This window comes from Centropristis striata, chromosome 17 (genome assembly GCF_030273125.1).
Source record: "Centropristis striata isolate RG_2023a ecotype Rhode Island chromosome 17, C.striata_1.0, whole genome shotgun sequence".
Classification (NCBI taxonomy): Eukaryota; Metazoa; Chordata; class Actinopteri; order Perciformes; family Serranidae; genus Centropristis; species Centropristis striata.
This window is the reverse complement of record NC_081533.1, coordinates 812641-835068: the sequence shown is the minus strand read 5'-3', so window position 1 is coordinate 835068 and position 22428 is coordinate 812641. Positions and strand designations below refer to the sequence as shown.

The following is a 22428-nucleotide window of genomic DNA, read 5'->3' as shown; positions in this document are numbered from 1 at the left end:
ACGCTGTCGTTTCTGGACTCATAACTTCATCATCTGGGTGGATTTTTTTCCTTTTCTATGATCTGGATGATGCCTACTACATCAGTATGAACCCAAAATAATAACTGGTTTAATCTCAGATTTAATTACAATAAACGGATCAAAATCATGCAGAAATAACTGCAACATGATGCAGATTTATAAAAAGTTTAAGTTCATGCAAACAACTTTAAAAAGCTTGTTTTCTGAACGGAGTCTGGGTCCAAACGACAACGACTAAACAACTAAAATATTACAATATTTTAAAATTATTTAGTCTAATTTTAGCAATCTGTTATAATGTTAAGAACACGACACAATCAGCATAAAATCTGAGTAGAAAAAGTCATTTTTTTCTTATGCAATCAGAACATCGTATTTATCACTGAAGCATCAAACTAATTAACAATTAATTAAAAAAACAAACATAATGAGTATAAAAGCCTTAGATAACAATACAAATGTGTTTATAAATATATGTTTATTATGCTAAAATATATTTTTCTATATAAAAAAACCTTTTTTTTACTGTGATTTTATTTCGTTATGTTCCTTTTTTGATATTTCTGTCTTTTCCTCCCTCCATCACTCTCTCTCTCTTCGCTCTACAAGCTTTTCATTTCTTGGTCAGAGAGAGAAAGAGGGAGAGAGAGAGAGAGAGAGAGAGAGAGAGAGAGAGAGAGAGAGAGAGAGAGAGAGAGGGATGAAAGGTGAGCAGAAGAAGACGGAGGGAGGGAAAATAAAAAGGAAAAACTGGGATGAAATAAAAAAAACGAAGGAAGAGAAGGAGAGAAAAAATGCTGAGAGAAGGAAAGAGTGTCTAAAAGGATTAAAACAGACAGAGACAGGAGGAGAAGAGGAGGAGGAGGAGGATTATAAAAAGGAGGAGAGGAAAGACTGAAGTGTCAGAATAAAGTTCCATTGTAGCCCAATTTGGTGCTTTTATTTTGAAAGAGGAGCAGCAGGCAGAATTTGTTCTGGTTTCATGTTTTTTCAGCAGAATCTCACCGATATGAGCTGATCATTATTGTTTAACTTGACTAACATTTTGAACCCAAAGGAAACAAAAAAAAACTAAAATCTGAAAAAAAAGATTTTTTTTATTACTTTCAAAACTACGTATAAGGACCAAGTACGAACTTGGCGAGCACTTTTTTTTTCACGAATCTGCAACTTTTTTCTCGCAAATTTGCCACTTTTAATTTAATAAATCGGACACTTTTTTATTGTACATTTGCTACTTTAATCTCATAAATTTGAGAGTTTTTTCTCTAAATATTACCCCCCTCCCCCGGATCCATATATATATATTTTATTTTTTTCATACTTGGCCTTAATATGCCGTCGTACAAAACACAATCATGCTCAGTAAAGAATTTTTAAATGTTGCAAATCTGATCACACGTTGCACATGTAGGGTCACTTTATTTTAAAATGAGGATAACATCGAGTTCTTTATCTTTATGTCAAATATGGAGATTGTCAAGCCGCTACAAAAGGGTTTATGACTTTTTTTTTTAAGATTATTTTTTTGGCATTTTTGTTGCTTTATTTATAGTGACAGAGTGAAAGGGGGTGATAGAGGGGAAGACATGCGGCAAAGGGAGCTCAGGCCGGATTCGAACCCGGCTCCGCCGCAGCACATGGCATACATGGCAAGCGCTCTACCGGTGTGAGCCACCGGGACGCCCCGGGTTAATGACTTTTATGAGTCAGTTAAACTAGATAAAAACTTTCTGACTATAATTCAAATCACACAGAAAGATAAACCTCAGTATTTAATTCATTTTGTTGTTTTTTTTGTTGCTGATTTGAGTGAAAGCGTCGAGGACGCGGAGGTCACTAACACGAACATTATAACTCGTCTGGTCTATTGTCGTTCTGTTCAATTCGTTTTCATTGAGGAGTTCCTCATGGCACCTACTTTGGTCCTCCATGGTTGTCATTTAAAAAAGGTTAAAGCTTTATTATGTTTAGGCGTTCAAATAAATAAATAATTAATGAATGAAGAGCATATACATTAAAATTACATCAAATTAAAATATAATTTGTATGATATGTATTATTTCAGTATGAACAGAGAGAAGAAGGAGGAGAAGAAGGAGGAGGAGAAGAAGGTGCGGAGAGAGGAGAAGGAGCTGAGAAGTGAACGTGTTAGAAGAATGGAAAACAGCGAGCGTGTGATGGAGGGAGGAGAGGCCCCACATGCTTTTAGTGTTTGACCTTTGACCCCTTTTAGCCACGACTCCTTCACTTAACCCCCCCCTCCCCCCCTCCTTCTATCTATCTATCTCTGCTCCCTCGTTCATTCCTCTGATTGATGCTTCAGAGACAGATGATCAATAGGAGGCCGAACATCCTGACGCTGACGTTTCTGTTGGTGTGTTTTCACTCACAGCGTCTTCTTTATGTGTGTGTGTGTGCGTGTGTGTGTGTGTGTGTGTGTAAATACAGTAGATGAGGAAAGCCCTCTAAGTGAGGACAATTTGTCAGTTGTCAAAAACGAAATGGGTGAGGGTTTAGATTAAGGTGCGTAATGGAATATCTGCACTTATATAAGAGAGTGTGTGTGTGTGTGTGTGTGTGTGTGGTCCAACCTTTGTCCTTTGTTATTTTCTTGATGGGAGCAGCAGGGTTGGGCAGAACAACATCTGCATCAGCTGACACCAATCCTGTTGAGAGAAACAGCACAGTCAGTGTGTGTGTGTGTGTGTGTGTGTGAACTAATCGTTGGCTCTGATCATTACATTATATCAGTCTGTGCATGCTGAGTGAGGCTGCAACTATTATTTTGATCGTTTTATCAATTCATCGATAAGTCGTTTGGCTGCAAAAATGTTTACAAATGGAGAAAAAACATTAACATTTCTGAAAGTGTTTTGTCCGACCAAAAGTCCAAAAGTCGCTTTTGCTGAGTCGACTGATTGATTATTCATTACATCCCTAGTCTACATCATACTTTATTTTTATTATATTGTTTATTTTTGCAATAATAAGTCAGTTATTTTTGCAATAAAGTCAGTTATTTGGGCTATAAAACGTCAGAAAGTTGAAAAAAAGCCAATTTATGAGAGTATTTTGGTCCAATCAAAAGTCAAAGTTAGACTGAAGGAATCTGAATGTGTCAATAATTCTCTATTTCTGCTTAATAATTCACTTTAAATTAGCTGCTGAATAACTTTCTTTTCATCCAACGATAAACAGTTACAGCCGTGATCTACATTTATGTCTAATTAGTCTGTTTTATGTGTAGCAGAGCTGCAAATCACTTATATTTCCCAAACCAATTCATCCAGTGATATTTTTCTAAATAGTGGTCTTGAAAATGCCAGAAAATAGAGAAAAATTACAATTTTCAAAGACCACAAGTCCAAAAGAGTAAAGATTTTAAAAAAGGCTGAATAAAAGACAATATACATATTCAAGAGGCTAAAACCATTAAATATTTGCTATTTGTTGCTTAAAAATAGACTTTTGCTGAGTAACTTTCTTTTGATAGACTGATCCATTGATCATTAAAGCCCTAATCTACAGCATATTTTCAGAAAGTTGAAAAAAAATGCTAATTTCTGAGAGTGTTTTGTCTGATCAAGAATCCAAAAGTTAAAGATGTTCAATATTATAAAACTAAATGAAACAGAAATAACACAATAACACCCGAGAGACGGAAATCAAATCACATTTTCCAAACTTTTGTGAAGTGAAGATATTTATTTCCACCAACCGTGTGTGTGTGTGTGTGTGTGTGTGTGTGTGTGTGTGTGTACCCAGTCTTTCGGGCGAGCTGGAGGCGGAGCTGCTGGGCTGAGACTGGAGAGGAGTGTTGGTCTCATCAACAGACGGAGAGAGAGAAGGACTGTCACACACTCTCTCCTGAGAGAGAGAGAGAGAGAGAGAGGTTAGGGTTAGAGAGAGAGAGAGAGAGAGAGAGAGAGAGAGGTTAGGGTTAGAGAGAGAGAGAGAGAGAGAGAGAGAGAGAGGTTAGGGTTAGAGGGACAGAGGGAGGGAGAGAGGCGGAGAGAGAGAGGTTAGGGTTAGAGAGAGAGGTTAGGGTTAGAGGGAGAGGGAGAGAGAGAGGTTAGGGTTAGAGAGAGGGAGAGAGAGAGAGGTTAGGGTTGGAGAGAGAGAGAGATGGAGAGAGAGAGGTTAGGGTTAGAAAGAGAGAGACGAGAGAGAGAGGTTAGGGTTAGAGGGAGAGAGACGGAGAGAGAGAGGTTAGGGTTAGAGGGAGAGAGACGGAGAGAGAGAGGTTTGGGTTAGAGAGAGAGGGAGAGAGGTTAGGGTTAGAGGGAGAGAGAGGGAGAGAGAGTTAGGGTTAGGATAGAGAGAGAGAGAGAGAGAGAGGTTAGGGTTAGAGGGAGAGAGACGAGAGAGAGAGGTTATGGTTGGAGAGAGAGAGAGACGGAGAGAGAGAGGTTAGGGTTAGAGAGAGAGAGACGAAGAGAGAGAGGTTAGGGTTAGAGAGAGAGACACGGAGAGAGAGAGGTTAGGGTTAGAGAGAGAGAGACGAAGAGAGAGAGGTTAGGGTTAGAGAGAGAGAGACGAAGAGAGAGAGGTTAGGGTTAGAGAGAGAGAGACGGAGAGAGAGAGGTTAGGGTTAGAGAGAGAGAGACGGAGAGAGAGAGGTTAGGGTTAGAGGGAGAGAGACGGAGAGAGAGAGGTTAGGGTTAGAGAGAGAGGGAGAGAGAGAGGTTAGGGTTAGAGGGAGAGAGACGGAGAGAGAGAGGTTAGGGTTAGAGGGAGAGAGACGGAGAGAGAGAGGTTAGGGTTAGAGGGAGAGAGACGGAGAGAGAGAGGTTAGGGTTAGAGGGAGAGAGACGGAGAGAGAGAGGTTTGGGTTAGAGAGAGAGGGAGAGAGGTTAGGGTTAGAGGGAGAGAGAGGGAGAGAGAGTTAGGGTTAGGATAGAGAGAGAGAGAGAGAGAGAGAGAGAGAAAGGGAGGCATGAACGAGTGTGAAGAACTGATGTAAGAGCTGAAATGAATCTCTCCTTTGGGCTTTAAATATGACTCCTTTCTTTTTATTGACTAATTGATTAATTAGTGCATCATATTTCTGTTTTGAATTTTTCATTGTATTGATTATATTTTCAATTCATAAGACATAAGTGTTTGGGCTATGAAATGTTTCCAAAAAAAGTTTTCCAAAACTAAAGAAAACAGAAATTTGAAACACTTGAGAAGAATCCGTGTATCATTTTCTATTTTCAACTGACAATAAAAAATCAAACAATGAAAAATTGACTGGTTATTTTGTTATTTGTTTTTTATTATAACACAAAAAATGAAAAAAAAAATGCTTGGTTTTTCATAATTCAATATCAGGCTCAGATCAAAAATACGAAATGGAAAAACAGACACCAGGACTGAAATTTTTTCATTATTTGATTTTTGATTACCAATTGAAAATGGAAAGAAGGAATTATACACAGATTGAGAAGCTCAAATATGCTTTTATTCTCTTTTGTTTTACATTTCATTTCATGCACCATTTTTGCTTGAAAGTTTACAAAATTGAGAAGCTAATTCAGTTGTTAAAATGATCCACAAAAAGTAACAATTCCTGCATTCAAAATTATTTTTATTTTTTATTATTATTATGATTTAAGTGGAATCTCTTTTCATGGAGGAGTTCCTCAGGGAACCTATGTGGATCCTCTACTGTTGCCAGTTAAAACATGTTTTTCTCTGTCTGAGTGTTTTACCTTGATGACCGGCGCCCGGTGTACGTGGGTGTGTATCTGCTGGGCCGCGGCGGCCATGTTGGCGATGGTGTTGAGGTGGTTCATCTGTGACATCGCCATGGCGACAGAAGCAGGCGGCAGCCCCATGGGCAGTAGAGGGTGGGGCATCATCATGAAGGGCAGGTCCAGCCCTGAGAGAGAAGGAACAAACATTTAAATAAAGACCCTTTTATTTTATTATGCAATTTACAGTTTACATCACAGTAGAGCTGCAACGATTGGTCAATCTGTAGAAAGATCAGAAAATAATCAATTAATCTGTGAAGTTATTTCCTTTCAAAGTAGCAGAAAATGTTGTTTTCAGACTCTCAAATATGGTGATTAAAGAAATCACCCGGGATGTTTGGGACATTTTGACATTTTAATAATATAAAATATTATTATACTATAATGTGGAACAAATATTGTTAGGGGTAAAATATTGCTGTTTATTATTGAGGAGTTCCTCAGGGCACCTACTTTGGGCCTCCATGGTTGTCATTTAAAAAGGTTTTGAATATTTTAAAGCTTGATTTTATGAAGGCGTTAAAATTAATAAATAATTAATGAATGAATAAATCCAATGATTCAGTATTTTCTCACAAGGATTTTAAAAGAGTATAAACATTAAAATAACATCAAGTTAAAATGTAAATAAAATATTGTGAGGGGTTTATACTGTGAGAACACGGAGGATTTTCCTGCTGAAGAACAAGAATCGTGCTTCCTTTTTAACTCTGTGGAAGCTTTAAACTGCAGGCAGCAGACATCAAACCTGAACCTCCTGTTCTCTCCGACTCTCTCGTTTCTGTTTTTCCCTTTTTGCCCTAAACGCAGAAAAAATGATCCTTTGAGAGAAAAAGACGACAGACACTGAACGGGTGTTGAACTTAACCTTGAGGAGAGAGAGCGAGCGAGAGGTGTCGCCTCCCTGTCAGACGTCTCGCTAATAACAGTTGACAAAGACGAGGAGGAGGAGGAGGAGGAGGAGCAGGAGAAGAGAAGGAGGTCAAGGGGTTAAAAGGTGATGATGTGAACACAAGAGGAGGTCAGTTTAACGTCTCTGTTCTCTCGTTTCTCTCTTCTAAAATGTGTTTGGACTTTTTTTTGTTGCTGTTTTTTTTCTGTTGGGTTTTTTCCTCCTTTTCCTATTCTTTCATCTCTCCATTTCTATTTTTTCCTTTTGGATTTGGATGCATTTCTGAAGCCGTTTGTTTCCTGCTTAATAAAAGATAATAATAATATAAAGGTTTGACATTACATTAGATGATTTATTTGATGTGTTTTTTAACTTTTCTGGTGGGAGAAATTCTGTTGTACCACAATAAAATACCAGAATGGAGAAAGAGGTGGAGACATGAAAAGCAATAATCCAGTTTTTCTTCTCTGTTTAGATTTGGACATATTTGAATGTTAGTTATTTGTATAACAGTTTTTATAAGACGTGTTGTTGCAGCTTCACAGATGACTGACATGTTGAGAACATGACAGAACATGAAAAATATTACAAAAACCACCCAATAAAATAAATAGATCAGAATTACCAAATAAAATAAAATAGAATCAATAAAAAAAAATAATAATACAATTAAAAAGATTTAAAAGCTAAATATAAAAATAATTAAATAAGTAAATAATGAAAAATAATAAAGTAATACAACTATACATGCACAAAACAAAAGTTAAGAGCTGCATGCTAGATAAAGATAAAAGGACAAAAGTAAAAAGCTGCATTAAAAAAATTATATGTGTATAAAATGAAAGTTAAAATCTTGACTATAATCTAGATAAAATGGGCAAAAAGACAAAAATTATTAGAATAAAACAGATCTAAAAGCTGTATATGAATAAATATATAATATAAAATAATAATGATAAGAAATTACATAATAATACTAAAATGCAAAAACCTACTAGGCAAAATCGGTAAAAGACAAAATAATAACCATAAAACATATTTACAAGGTGTATAAAAAATGAGAAATAATAATAAAATAATAATAATAATAAAATATAAGTGTATAAAATTAAAGAAAATATAGCTTGACAGAAAGCTAGATTAAATAGATAAAAAACAAAAAGAATAACATATTTAAAATGAAATAATAAATTATTAATAATAAAATAAATGTGCATAAAATAAAAGATTAAAGACGGACTAAAAGCTAGAAAACATGAATGCTATGAAGACAAATAAAAATCAATATTAATAATAAATCAAAACAAATGAGCCTCTTCCTTCATCCATCTCTCACTTTGCCTTATTTTATTTATTTCATCTTTTCTTTCCTTTTCTTTTCCGTCGTTCCATTAACTTTAATTCATCTTTTAACCCTCAACCTCCTAAAAGCAGAACCTTGACCTTTGACCTCTGATCTCAGACCCCCCGACCTTAAAAATACCCCCCCCCTTTCAAAGCAGCGCTCACACACAGACACACACACACTCACACACACACACACACACACACACCTACACACTCTCACACACACACACAGACACACACACACACACACACACACACACACAGAAAGGCAGCGGCTGCTTTCATTCCAATGAAACAATAACACTGATTGCTGTTGTCGTGACGACTGAAGTGATAGAATAATCAATGTGAGTGTTTGTCGCCTCCCGCTGCCCGGCCGCCGCATGTGTGTGTGTGTGTGTGTGTGTGTGTGTGTGTGTGTGTGTGTGTGTGTGTGTGCAAACACATTACTTCTGCAATAAGAAAAAGAGCGAGAATGAGTGTTTCTGTTTGTTTTTGAGTGTCTGTTGATATATGAGAGTGTGTGTGTGTGTGTGTGTGTGTGTGTGTGTGTGTGTGTGTGTGTGTGTGTGTGTGTGTGTGTGAGTGTGTGTGTGTGTGTGTGTGTGTGGTGTTGATGAATTGAGTCATTTAGTAGAGTGTGTGCTGATTAATCCAGGCGGAGTGTTAATACAGGAGATGGGACAGATTAAATGGCGACATTAACACATATTGCCACGCCTTTAAACACACACACACACACACACACACACAAACACACACACACACAAACACACACACACACAGTGAATATGTGTGTGTGTGTGTGTGTGTGTGGACTCACTGTTGGCCAGTAGCTGCTGTTGCTGCTGGAGTTGTTGTTGATTGACAGCTCCGATGGCCGGCCCCCTCCCTCCTCCTCCTCCTCCTCCTCCTCCTGCACCTCCTCCTGCACCTCCTCCTAATGGAGCTCCTCCTCCTCCTCCTCCTCCTCCTGGTCCTCCTGGTCCTCCACTGTGGGCTCCAGCAGGAGGGCTGGTCAGACGCTCCTTGTCCCAGGAGCACTCGCTGCCTCCTGGAGACACAGAGACATTTAGACTTTTAGACTGGAAACAATAAAACAATCAATAATTTAAATTATATAAACTTTATTCAGAGTATTTAAGTCTTAACGATTCTACAAGGTGTCTTTGTATATCAAAAACAACAAACAAAAACATTAACCTTAGAATAAAAAAACACTCCAATAGAACCAATATAAAAAATAAAACTAATAATAATGTGTATGAAATAAAATATAAAAGCCAGACTACAAAAACGGATAAAATAGATACAAAGTTGAAAAAAACAAACAAAACAGATTTCAACCTGTATATATTATATAACAAATATAATGGTAATAATATAAAAGACAAAATTATCCAGGGAAAACTCACTCCTGGGAAGACACGGGGAATATTTATATATTTATATTTTAAAAAACAATGATTATCACTTCTTCAGGTCTGCTGCCCCCGCGACCCGGCCCCAGATAATCAGACGAGTATGGATGGATGTTTTATTTTACCGAATACATCCTGTAGATTTACACACGTCAAGTGTTCAAATATGGGGGAATTACTGAAATTTTTTATTTAAAAAAATAATAATAAACATATCTAACATATCCAGTATTTATTACTTTAAACTATTTTATTATTAGCTTACACAAAATGCGTATAGAATTTGGGGTTTTTTGCTTTTCTGGGCTATTTATTCTTATATTTTATTTATTTTTACACCTAAATTATTGAAACATGATGTGAAAATAGCCCTTTTACAGCAGGGGAAACCCAAAATATTTAATAATAATATAGTAATTAAAAAATAACAAATATAATTAAAAATAATAACTGACACCACAAATCAAAATAATACAAATAATAATAATCATAATAATAATAATAATAAAGAATCCATTTAACCAATGTCTTCCGTAAAAAAAAAAAAATATATATATTTATTTATTTTATTTTTTTATTTTATTTGTCGATAAGAGTGTTTTTCCTTATTTAATGAATGCATTATTTTGTCATTGATATTGATAATTATGTGAAATATAATAAGCCAGTTTGAGAATTTTCTTTAATTAATTCTATTTAATTAAAAAAATTAGGAAAAAAAGAGTGAAACAATCACTTTCTCTTTCTACACCTTCATTCCTTCCCTCTCACTCTCCGTCTCTCTCCTTCTCACTCTCCACCTCTCTCTCTCTCTCTCTCTCTCTCCTTCTCACTCTCCACCTCTCTCTCTCTCTCTCTCTCCTTCTCATTCTCCACCTCTCTCTCTCTCTCTCTCTCTCTCTCTCTCTCCCTCTCCACCTCTCTCTCTCTCTCTCTCTCTCTCACTCTCCCTCTCTCTCTCTCTCTCACTCTCCCTCTCTCTCTCTCTCTCTCTCTCTCCTTCTCACTCTCCACCTCTCTCTCTCTCTCTCTCTCTCTCTCTCTGCTCCCCTGTTCCCTCTCTCATCCATCTTCATCTTCCTCCATTAGGTTGAATTAGTAACCGTCTCTCTCTATTATTGCCTACTGAACTCCCTGCGCTGTGTGTGTGTGTGTGTGTGTGTGTGTGTGTGTGTGTGTGTGTGTGTGTGTGTGTGTGTGTGTGTGTGTGTGTGACAGCTGGGCCTCATCCCCTCTGCCATTTACACCAGGGAAGAAAAGAAGTATAAACAGATGGGCAGATGTTCTCTCTCTCTCTCTCTCTCTCTCTCTCTCTCTCTCTCATACACTCATATTTTCCTCCTCTTTCATTCTCTCTCCGTCACTTTCTTCTCTCTCTCTTTCACTTGTTTCTGGATTATTCTGCATGCATGCATGTTCTTCCATCTCTTCATATTGGTGTGCGTCCAAATATTGCGCAAATTGTCACTAAACTTTAAGAAAATCTGCTAAAAAACATGCAAAACAAGCTGCTCAAGTCTGAGCTAAAATATGGCAACAAAATTGTCAAATCTAAAAAGAAAAATACACAAAAGTGACATATTTATACCACTGTCCATTCTGTATCAGTGTAATCTTTAGTGTATATCAAATTACGTGTTATTGACCGTGAACATATTTTAATATCTCACTTCTGAGAAAAAGTGTAAAAAGTAAAATAATATGAGCCAACACTAAGGTTATCTTTCCATTTTTATTCTATCCTAACCTTAGAGACGTAGTTTTGTAGCCTAAATGGAATAAAACTGCTGTGTTGCAAAACAGATCAAAACTAAAAGTGAAATGAGACAGCGAGTGGCTTTTTATTGTCTTGATAACAACCTACTGTACCTGCTAGATGCTAGAGTAAAAATAACGTCCTCAAAACTACTTCATTTTTTGCATTTATTTGACTTTTTTAACTATCTTTTACAACCTTACCCAACCAGGAAACAGCTCTAACCTAAGTAGAACAAAACTGCAGCATTTCTTGGTGCCAAACTGAACAAAACTAAAAGTTGAGCTGATAACAACCTACTGTACCTGCTAAAAGGCGGAGTAGGCTCATTGAATGGGCTGCTATATTAACATATATCGTTGGTAACACCAGTGTAATTATGTCAGGTCACGGCTTATTAACTTTTGAAGCCTAAACCTAATGAAACCACAACCTTTTCTGTTGCCTAAATGAACAAAACAGCGAGGTGCTATTTAATGCACTGATAACATCCGACTGTACCTTCTAGAAGGTGGAGTGGGCTCATTGAATAGGCTGCTATATTAACATATATTGTTGGCAGCACCAGTGTATCTATGAGTATTATTGTAGTCTAAACCTAATGAAACAACAACCTTTTCTGTTGCCTAAACGAAAAAAAACTGAAAGTGAAATGTGACGAAACACAAGTGGCTATTGAATGAGCTGATAACAACCGACTCTACCTACTAGAAGGCGGAGTAGTAATAACATGCTCTTAACTAATTCATTTTGGGCATTTGTTTGACTTTTTAACTATATTTTACAACCTAACATAAGTGGCTTATGAATGAACTGACAACAACTGACTGTACCTGCTAGAAGGTGGAAGAAGCTGCTATATTAACATGTATCGTTGGTAACACCAGTGTAACTATGAGTATTATTGTAGCCTAAACCTAATGAAACCACAACCTTTTCTACTGCCTAAATGAACAAAACAGCAAGGTGCTATTTAATGCACTGATAACATCCTACTGTACCTGCTAGAAGGCGGAGTAGTAATAACATGCTCTTAACTAATTCATTTTTGGCATTTGTTTGACTTTTTAACTATATTTTACAACCTAACATGAGTGGCTTATGAATGAACTGACAACAACCTACTGTACCTGCTAGAAGGTGGAGTAGGCTCATTGAATAGGCTGCTATATTAACATGTGTCGTTGGTAACACCAGTGTAACTATGAGTATTATTGTAGCCTAAACCTAATGAAACAACAACCTTTTCTACTGCCTCAACGAACAAAACTAAAAGTGGAATGTATATGAAACAGTGAATGGGCTAGTAACAACATACTACATATATAGTAGGTCCGTCTTTGACCATACTTACGGGAAGATAAGTGCTAATAAATGCCTGTTCAGTAGTGTGATAATGCCCCATAATGGAAGTGGATTAAGACAAAGTTTATGTGTTGAAGCACATATTTTTTTTTGTTTATTTGGGAGGCGTTAAAAGGTTTCTCCAACTATGTACTGCTGCAGGTTTGACAGCAACGTGGATAAAAGACACGTTAAGGTTCCAGAAAACGTCTCCGTAGCATCGAAACAAGACATAACAGCATCCTGCATATGGTTATATTATACTTGTAGCTGCACTAGATACATTTTGGTTCATACACTGTAAAAAATGTTTGTAGAAATTACAGTAAAACACTGTGAAATTACATCAGAAGTAGGGCGTACAATTAAAAATTGTATATCACCGTAGTAGACACTTTTAATTACCGTCAATCAAAGAATAGCAAAAACTTTAACTTTTACTGTCATAAACTGTAGGAAACACACAGTTTTGCTGTAAAAATATATAATTTAATGTAAAGTTAATGGAGAAATACCATGATGTGTGAACGAATGACACAATTACCCTAAAAATAATGGGAATATTCAGTCTAAATGACAGTTTTTTGCTGATATTTACATTTAAATTTACAGTAGGAAACCCACTCACTGTATTTTTCACGGTGAAGTTCTGGCAACCACAGCTGATGGTATTTTACGATAAATTAAACAGATTATTTTTTACAGTGTACTCTGTATTTCCTGTAGCATATTCATAACTACCACTTCCTGTTTATTCTGTATTTTTTTCTATATTTTACTGCTTTCTGCCCTTCTGGTTGGAAGCTGCTGCCGTGGTCTCAGAGCCGTGCTGGGGGCCGAGGGGCCGAGGGGCCCGAGGTAATTAGAGGCATTTCCATTGCTGCCAGGTGGCTCCGCCCACTCCCCGATGGCCGGGCGGGGAGCAGGTGTGAGCCGACACACACCTGGAGCTGCTGACAGGCTGAGAGCTGCTCCACCTCTCGCTCTCTGACGACGTTACAGTCAGTAGAAGCTCACATTAAACATTCTGTTCATTCATTCAGAAACAGGATATAAGAGTGAATAAAGTCACCATTTGTGTGTCTTTGTTTAAAGAGGAACACTGTTCATGTAAGCTGAGTTCTTTTTTTATTTGCTCTCATTAACCCTTTGATGCTCAACATGGTCTAAAGTGACCCGACTGAGTTTTTATGTTCTATATATTTGCAATAAATTAATTTTATCATTCAGTATTCCAGGTTTTCCTCAATTAGCTTGTTTTTGATCATCATACATCCTGATTTTTTGCTTTCATTTCTTACTTTTTGAATAAAATCCCTTTTTGTATCACTCGGTTCTAATGCACAACATGGGTCAAACATTTCATTACGGGTTATTGTGTGTATAATTTTAAGGAAAAAATAATTTGAGTGATTGGGCCCTCTTACTGCTAAAGTAATTGTTTGAAACAAAATTACTATTATTATATTATTAGGTCATTTAATTGTAAATCAAATTTGGATGAATGAGTCATTTTTGACCCATGTGTGTAAACTTGATGTAATAATACAAAAAATATTTTTCTTCATAAAGTATGAAAGGAAAAAATGGATATAATGACCTGTTGTGATAAAAAAAAAAAGATATTCAAAGAATATTTGGACTATTCAATCATAAAATAAGCTGATATCAAAAGATAGAAAGAGCACAGAAAAGCACAGCAGCATTAAATAATATGGGAAATTAATGTGTTCATATGAGGTTTAGAAAACATCATTCTCATTGAGAATCTGTCTTTGTCTTTGTGCAGCTTCGTTTTATTTGGCATGAAAAAGTTTCTTCTGTCAATAACAATATGCAGTGGAGAGCATTAATTATGAAATTTGTTTGAAATATGAAATAATAATAATATGAAATAATTTTCTTTTCTCCCTGATACTCCTGGGTTTGTAGCTTTATAGTTGGGTCATTACCTTCAATTCCGTGACCATTCTCTGGCTAATATGTTTTGACGACTGATTTGACTTCTATACACCCTTTATAAAAAATTTAGCCCCCATGTCCCTCGCAAAAATGTCGGCATTTTTTGCTAGAGGGCCAAATCCAAAATGGCCGCCGGCATCATCTTAAAAAAGTATTTAAAAAGCATTATTTTCATCAGAGCACCAACAGTTATGTATGAATACACTTTTTGTGGCAAATTGACCATGAGGATTGTGATTCTGACATCATTTTGAGATTTAGACATCATCTTGGCCCTGAAATCCAAGATGGCTGCCATCTGGTAAAGGAAAAATCATAATTTCTAATACACAAATTTATTTTTTAACCAGAGCACCTAGAATGATGCATGAAGATACTTTTTGTGGTAAATTGACCATAAGGATTGTGATTTTGACATAATTTTGACATTAAGACATTGTTCTGACCCCAAAACCCAAGATGGCCAACAGCTCGCAGGGGAAAAATGTAAAGTTTAGAAGAAGATTAGTCCGAATCAGAGCATTCTGCCTCACTAGACTCTGAGTCACCACTATCTGATGAAATTCTACTCTGCACATCATCATTTTCCTCTTCATCACAATCATACTGGGTCTCGTCTTCCTCGCTGTCTTCAACTGGCCTTGATGCAGGTAGATGAGTTGGAAGAGCAGGTCTTGTGTAGCGGACAGGGCGACAATAACCATTCACCAACTCCCATCCATGTCCGATTGGCATGGGGTGGTGCTTCAGGGAGGGATGGCGCACTAGATATGCCAAGTAGTTGGCACGGAGGCCACTTTCCATTGCCAAGCGTTAACTTCCTTGAATGCGGGTACTCTGTTGAAGTTTAAAACTATTGGATCTGCCCAGAGCCACTCTGGATCTGCCATAACCAATCGCTAACATCGTTCTTATTTTAGCGAATGCCAACATCGTTCTTAGCTACTCCCTCTGTTCACTGATTGGATCTGCAAGTTTTTGGCCGAAGAAAACCTGTGAATATACCACAGACCCAGACAACGTACTGAAGGGGGAAATGAAAATTGAGCGGAAGTACGTAGTAGGGCAGAGCCAGGCTAATGTTTCATTCACTTGATTGTTTCCACGATATATGATGTTTCCACGATATTCAATTTTTTTAGATGTACCTGTACATTTTTGCTCTCCCGGATGGTGGCCATTTTAGTCTTTGGGACCAAAATAATGTCTTAATGTAACACTATGGAACAATTTTACCTTGTCAGTGCTAGGGAAGTTATTCACTTGCTAGTTTGTCATGAAAAAAGTAAGCAAGTTACAACAGGTTTTGCTAGGTTTAGTGCTAGCAAGACCTCTCGTTAGCAATGTTAGCAAGTTTGTTATTAACACTCTTGTAGTTCGAAGCTAGTAATAAGTGCTCTTTGGCTTCTTTACAATGTTATTGTGATAGCTATGTTGGCTAGCTTGCTACTTAAGTTCCACGAGTGTCAGGATAGTCCAGGATTTGTAAGACATTTAGCGATAGTTGACTAGCTGTACTTTGCTCATTAGCATTCTCACTCTCACTCACTAATATCTGTCTTTCCGCTGTATGCAGTGGAGCCAGCAGTGGTTAACAGCATTTCTCTGGTTCAGGTGATTGTGCATACCTTTGTAGGCTACAGATGTAGTTGCAAACATACTGAATTGGTCCTTTTTCCAGCTCTCGACAACTAGCTTCTATGATCATGAGCATACCAATTCCTCCATGGTGGGGCTTTAATATCAGAATTACAATTCTTATGGTCAATTTTACCAAAAATAGTGTCTTCATGCATTATTCTAGGTGCTCTGATTAAAAAGTAAATTTGTATATTAGAAATGATGTTCTCGCTCTACCAGATGGCGGCCATCTTGGATTTCAAAGCCAAGATGATGCCTAAATCTCAAAATGATGTCAGAATCACAATCCTCATGGTCAATTTGCCACAAAAAGTGTATTCATACACAACTGTAGGTGCTCTGGTAAAAATAATACTTTTAAAATACTTTTTCAAGATGATGCCGGCGGCCATTTTGGATTTGGCCCTCTAGCAAAAAATGCCGACATTTTTGCGAGGGACATGGGGGCTAAATTTTTTATAAAGGGTGTATAGAAGTCAAATCAGTCGTCAAAACATATTAGCCAGAGAATGGTCACGGAATTGAGGTTTATGACCCAACTATTATGTTAGTTTTGTATTTTAGTTGATTTTTATATGTTTAATCCTCTGAAATTGATCCTGCCGGCGAGATTGAAACCTGTTTTTAATTTTTTTTAAGATGGCCATAAAGACACCATTCATCATACTTTCCGACAGTCCTTGAACAGATCACAGTTCAGAAAGTTTCCATTATAATCCATCATATGTCAGAATCACTTTAGTCTTTCATTCGTAATTTTTGGTAATTTTACACCTTGTTTTACTAATTTTGTCTTTTGATTTGTGTAATTTTGGAAGTTTTGTCTTTTTGGGGAAATTTTGTGTCTGTTTTTGGTGATTTTTTTTCAAATGTGTCTTTCTGTGAATTTGACGTCTTTTTATGCTAGGATGATTAGGACAGGAGAGGCTGGAAACATGACAACACTTCAATACGTAGAAATGTAAATCATTTTTCCTAGTATTCATGACACTTGTGAGCACTTGGAAAAGTGTTTTATATATATAAAATCAATTGGTAACACTTTACAATAACCATCATTTATAAATGGTAAACAGATTATTAATGTTTAATCATCATTTATAAACCGTATATAGGCCATTTAGAATGTTAAATAGATACTATATTAATGTTTAACTAACTACATCATTTATAAATGACTAATAGATGATATATTAATGTAAGTTTATAGTTACTTTACCATTAACAAACAATTGCATTATAATTAATAGTTTTAGTTACACACATAACATTTTTAACACCATATTAAGTATGTAAATGATTTTGAAATTATTCATATATGTTTAAGAAATTGGTTGGAAACATTTAACGATTAAATATGTATAGCACTTTGTAAATGGTTAATAATGGTTTATAAACCATCTATAAACATTATTTAGATGGTTATTGTAAAGTGTTACCAATCAATTTTATTCAAAAATGTTTAAAGTAATTTATCAGAGAATTCTGACTTTTGTTTTTTGTTTTTTCCAGTTTTTTCTGTTATTCTAACTGTTATTCTGCACAAAGACATGTTTTAGTTGTTCCCACTTCTAGCCTTAGTCTTATAGATTTATATAGATTTATATATTCTTAAAGCACTTTGTGAACGCTGTTTTTAAACGTGCTATATAAATAAAGGTATTATTATTATTATTATTTATATATAGCAGTGAAACACAAGGACACAAAGAGTAAAATGTAAAACGAGCTAACAGCGTCCTGAGACGGCTTGTTGGGTTTTCTCTCTTTTTCCACATCTTTCGGCCTCTCCTCATCTCTTTCTGCCTCTTCTTCCTCTCCGGCTGACAAAAACAAAGATTTGGTTTCCACTGACGCATCAATCTGCTCCTCTGCTCCTCCGCTCCTCCATCACTCCTCCTTCTCATTCAGCTTTTCTCATTTCTACCAAGAAACAAAAACAGATACCAACGATCCACTTTCACCATCAAACACCCAAACACCTTTTCTCTTCCTTCCTCCTCTCTCTCTCTCTCTCTCTCTCTCTCTCTCTCTCTCTCTCTGTCTCATTATGAGTGTGATTCCCCTCCTCCCTCTCTTTATTTTCTTTTTCATCCGTACATCGTTCCTGCGCTCCTTTGTCCTCCGGAGTTTCCCAGGCCGGTGTGAGTGTCTCTTACAGAGAAAATAAGGTCGGACAATGAAAGGACGGCTTTCCATGCAGCGGCAAAACAAAACCAGAAAACACTCTGAATGAAATAAAAGAAGAAGGGAGAGGAGCAGGAGGGAATAAATAAAAAACGACAGGGCGAGAGAGAATAGAAAGAGTAACTCTATCAGCCCATTTGCCAGGTCAGCTGAAGAAAAGGAAGAGATGGAAACACAAGGAACCTTCTCTCTCTCTTTTCTTTTCTCTTTGCTTTTTGTTTTCTGTCTTTTCAATAATTCAGAGAAGCAAACACAGCAGAGATGGAGTGGCCCGGAAAGTGTGTGTGTGTGTGTGTGTTAAGTCTTTGTTTTTATATATGTCACTTAGTTTCTTCAGTACATTTTCCTGACGGACACTTTTAGACTCGAAAACATAATCAGACGGACTTTACATCAGAGATTATTACTGCAAACATACACACTCTTTAGTACTACTACTACTATTATTATTATTATTATTATTATTATTATTATTATTATTGTCTTAAGAAGAAGAAGAAGAAGAAGGTGGCTGAGGAGAGGAATTAAACAGAGAGGAATTAAACAATATGTTTAACAAAGTTTGACTCTAAAATAGCTTTATGCCATCCATCCATCCATTTTTCCATCCATTCATCCATCCATCCATCCATCCATTTATCCATCCATCTATCCATCCATCCATCCATCCATCCATTTATCCATCCATCCATCCATCCATCTATTTATCCATCCATCCATCCATCCATCCATCCATCCATCTATTTATCCATCCATCCATCCATCCATCCATCTATTTATCCATCCATCCATCCATTTTTCCATCCATTCATCCATCCATCCATCTATTTATCCATCCATCCATCCATCCATCCATCTATCCATCCATCCATCCATCCATTTATCCATCCATCCATCCATCCATCCATCCATCCATCCATCTATTTATCCATCCATTCATCCATCCATCCATCCATCCATCCATCCATCTATTTATCCATCCATCCATCCATCCATTTATTTATCCATCCATCCATCCATTTTTCCATCCATTCATCCATCCATCCATCCATCCATCCATCCATCTATTTATCCATCCATACATCCATCCATCTATTTATCCATCCATCCATCTTCCTAAATAGTCTTGAATGTTAAATTACAGTGAATTATATGTAAAAATACACAGAAATACACATCGTTATATGAAGACAACTTCAGTAAAAAAAAATGTAATTTAATGTGAAAATAAATAAATAAATTGTAAAACAAAATGTTTAGAAAGTCTTGCAGCAAAAGTTGCCAAATATACCATAATATTAAAGTAAAAAAAACTTTAGTTATTCTACAGATATACTGTTTTCTTTAAATACACATATTTAGAAATTAACCATGAAAGTGTTCATATATAAAGAGTAAAGTAAAGTAAATATATTTTATGTAATGAGATGTGGAGATAAAGTTGCTTTAACGTATCAAATACTGCAACATGAAATGTTTTCCTCTTTACTGCAGGAGACTTTTTAAAGGTTCACCGATATTTGATCCTTTCCTGGACACATTTCAAGGATTAAAATGAAGTCGTCCCCTTTAATTATTTAACCAAAACAGAGAAAAAACACTGTTTAAGAGCAGTTTTCAGCCTTCTGCATTTCCTTTAGCATGCCTCTAAACTGTAAATCATGAAAGAAATGTTTAATAAATGTTTTAATATAAAACATGTTGAGAAGTAAAAGGAAACGAGAGTTCAAACAAAGGAATCTGAAACGAGGAAGCAAAACAAGGAAAAAAGGAGCAAATGACAGAAGAAGAAGACATGAATAGTATTGAAACCCGACCGGCACTTACATAACACACACACACACACACACACACACACACACACACACACAGGTGTATGTATTTGAGACTGACCCCAGCGAGGACACGGTGTGTGACATCGTATCAGGTCGAGTTTCAATACTAAAGAATATTTTCTCTTCATCTTCAGTTTCTGGTCGTGTCTCATTCTTTCCTCCCTGAAGACATTCAGCAGGTTCATGTTATGTTTTGTGTTTTACAGTTTTTATGATGTAAAGTGAGGTGAGACATTAAGTTCATTAATCCTCAGAGGAGAAAGAAGAGAGAGGTGGAGGTGTGGGAACAAACAGAAGAAGGAATGATGAAGAAGAAGAAGAAGGTGGCGGAGGAGAGGAATTAAACAAAATGTTTAATTAAGTTTGACCCTAAAATAGCTTTATGCCATCCATCCATCTATTTATCCATCCATCCATCCATCCATCCATCTATTTATCTATTTATCCATCCTTCCATCCATCCATCCATCCATCTATCTATTTATCTATTTATCCATCCTTCCATCCATCCATCTATCTATCTACTTATCCATCCATCCATCCATCCATCTATTTATCTATTTATCCATCCTTCCATCCATCCATCCATCCATCCATCCATCCATCCATCTATCTATCTATTTATCCATCCATCCATCCATCCATCTATTTATCTATTTATCCATCCTTCCATCCATCCATCTATTTATCTATTTATCCGTCCTTCCATCCATCCATCTATTTATCTATTTATCCATCCTTCCATCCATCCATCCATCCATCTATCTATTTATCTATTTATCCATCCTTCCATCCATCCATCCATCCATCCATCCATCCATCTATCTATCTACTTATCCATCCATCCATCTATTTATCCATCCATCCATCTATTTATCCATCCATCCATCCATCCATCTATTTCTCCATCCATCCATCCATCTATTTATCCATCCATCCATCCATCCATCTATTTATCCATCCATCCATCCATCCATCTATTTATCTATCCTTCCATCCATCCATCCATCCATCCATCCATCTATTTATCTATCCTTCCATCCATCCATCCATCCATCCATCCATCCATCCATCCATCCATCTATTTATCCATCCATCCATCTATTTATCTATCCTTCCATCCATCCATCCATCCATCTATTTATCCATCCATCCATCCATCCATCCATCCATCCCTCCATCCATCCATCCATCCATCATCCATCCATCCATCCATATATCCATCCATCCATCTATCCATCCATCCTTCATCCCTCCGTCCATCCATATATCCATATATCCATCCATCCATCTATTCATTAATTTTCCATCCATCCATTCTTCCTAAAAGTTGAACTTAACTACTAACTATTAACTAACTTGTGTGTGTGTGTTTGTGTAAATGGTAAATTGACCTGCACTCATATACTCTCTCTTACAGAGTTAGCTCTTTACACTACAGACTGACTCATTCACCCTTTCACACACACATATTCATACTAATGCAGAGGCTACCCTCAACGTTTGGGAATTCATTCTCACACCGATGAACGCAGCATCAGGAGCATCTGGGGTTCAGTATCTTGCTCAAGGACACTTCAACATGTAGGCTGCCATGGTCAGGGATCGAACCACCAACCCTCCGGTTGGGGGCAACCCACTCTTTTACCTGTGTGTGTGTGTGTGTGTGTGTGTGTGTTACCTGTGTGTGTGTGTTACCTGTGTGTGTGTGTGTGTGTGTGTTACCTGTGTTGGAGTGCAGGTCGTCGTTGTCTGACTCGTTTCCGTTCTGGAGACTCATCATCATCTTCATCTTCTGCAGCTTCTGCAGCTCCGCCATGGCTGCTGCTGTCAGGCCTGACACACACACACACACACACACACACACACACACACACACACACTGTTATCTTCATCATCATCATTATAACAAACATTTGAAGCAGTAAAAGGTTTCGTCAGCTTCCCTTAAAATCCACCAAACTCTAAACGGACCAATCACAGCCCTCGCTGCCTCCTCCCTGACCCTGACAGGTGCTGCCCGCCGTCTCTACCCATGATGCTTTGCAGCGCGGCGGCGTGACACACATTCTGTCACTGAGATTCCTTTTCAGTTTGAGCGTTTTGTTGAAGTGTTTCAGGGTGTGAGTGCTGTTTCTGATGCCCCGGGCTGATGTATATTCACTGACACACACACACACACACACACACACACACACACACACAGGACACACCCCCACTGCTACACACACACACACACTCTCTCTTTTGTATGGACTAAGATCCCTGGCTCTGTGCG

General features: G+C 37.1%; 1 protein-coding gene and 1 pseudogene across 2 annotated transcripts in view; one reads left to right on the top strand and one right to left on the bottom strand.

The window, feature by feature from the left end:
• Positions 1 to 22428, top strand: part of LOC131988994 (scavenger receptor cysteine-rich type 1 protein M130-like) — a 912635-nt pseudogene that overhangs the window by 524376 nt on the left and 365831 nt on the right.
• The window catches only part of LOC131988996 (dachshund homolog 2-like), a 144215-nt gene that overhangs the window by 19910 nt on the left and 101877 nt on the right, over positions 1 to 22428 (bottom strand). For both annotated transcript variants that reach the window (XM_059354151.1, XM_059354152.1), the window contains exons 3-7: positions 21876 to 21986; positions 8828 to 9058; positions 5721 to 5890; positions 3786 to 3891; positions 2616 to 2690 (exon numbers count right to left, since the gene is read on the bottom strand). In XM_059354151.1, coding sequence (XP_059210134.1) covers positions 2616 to 2690; positions 3786 to 3891; positions 5721 to 5890; positions 8828 to 9058; positions 21876 to 21986 — 693 coding nt within the window. The remainder of the gene's footprint in view (positions 1 to 2615; positions 2691 to 3785; positions 3892 to 5720; positions 5891 to 8827; positions 9059 to 21875; positions 21987 to 22428) is intronic.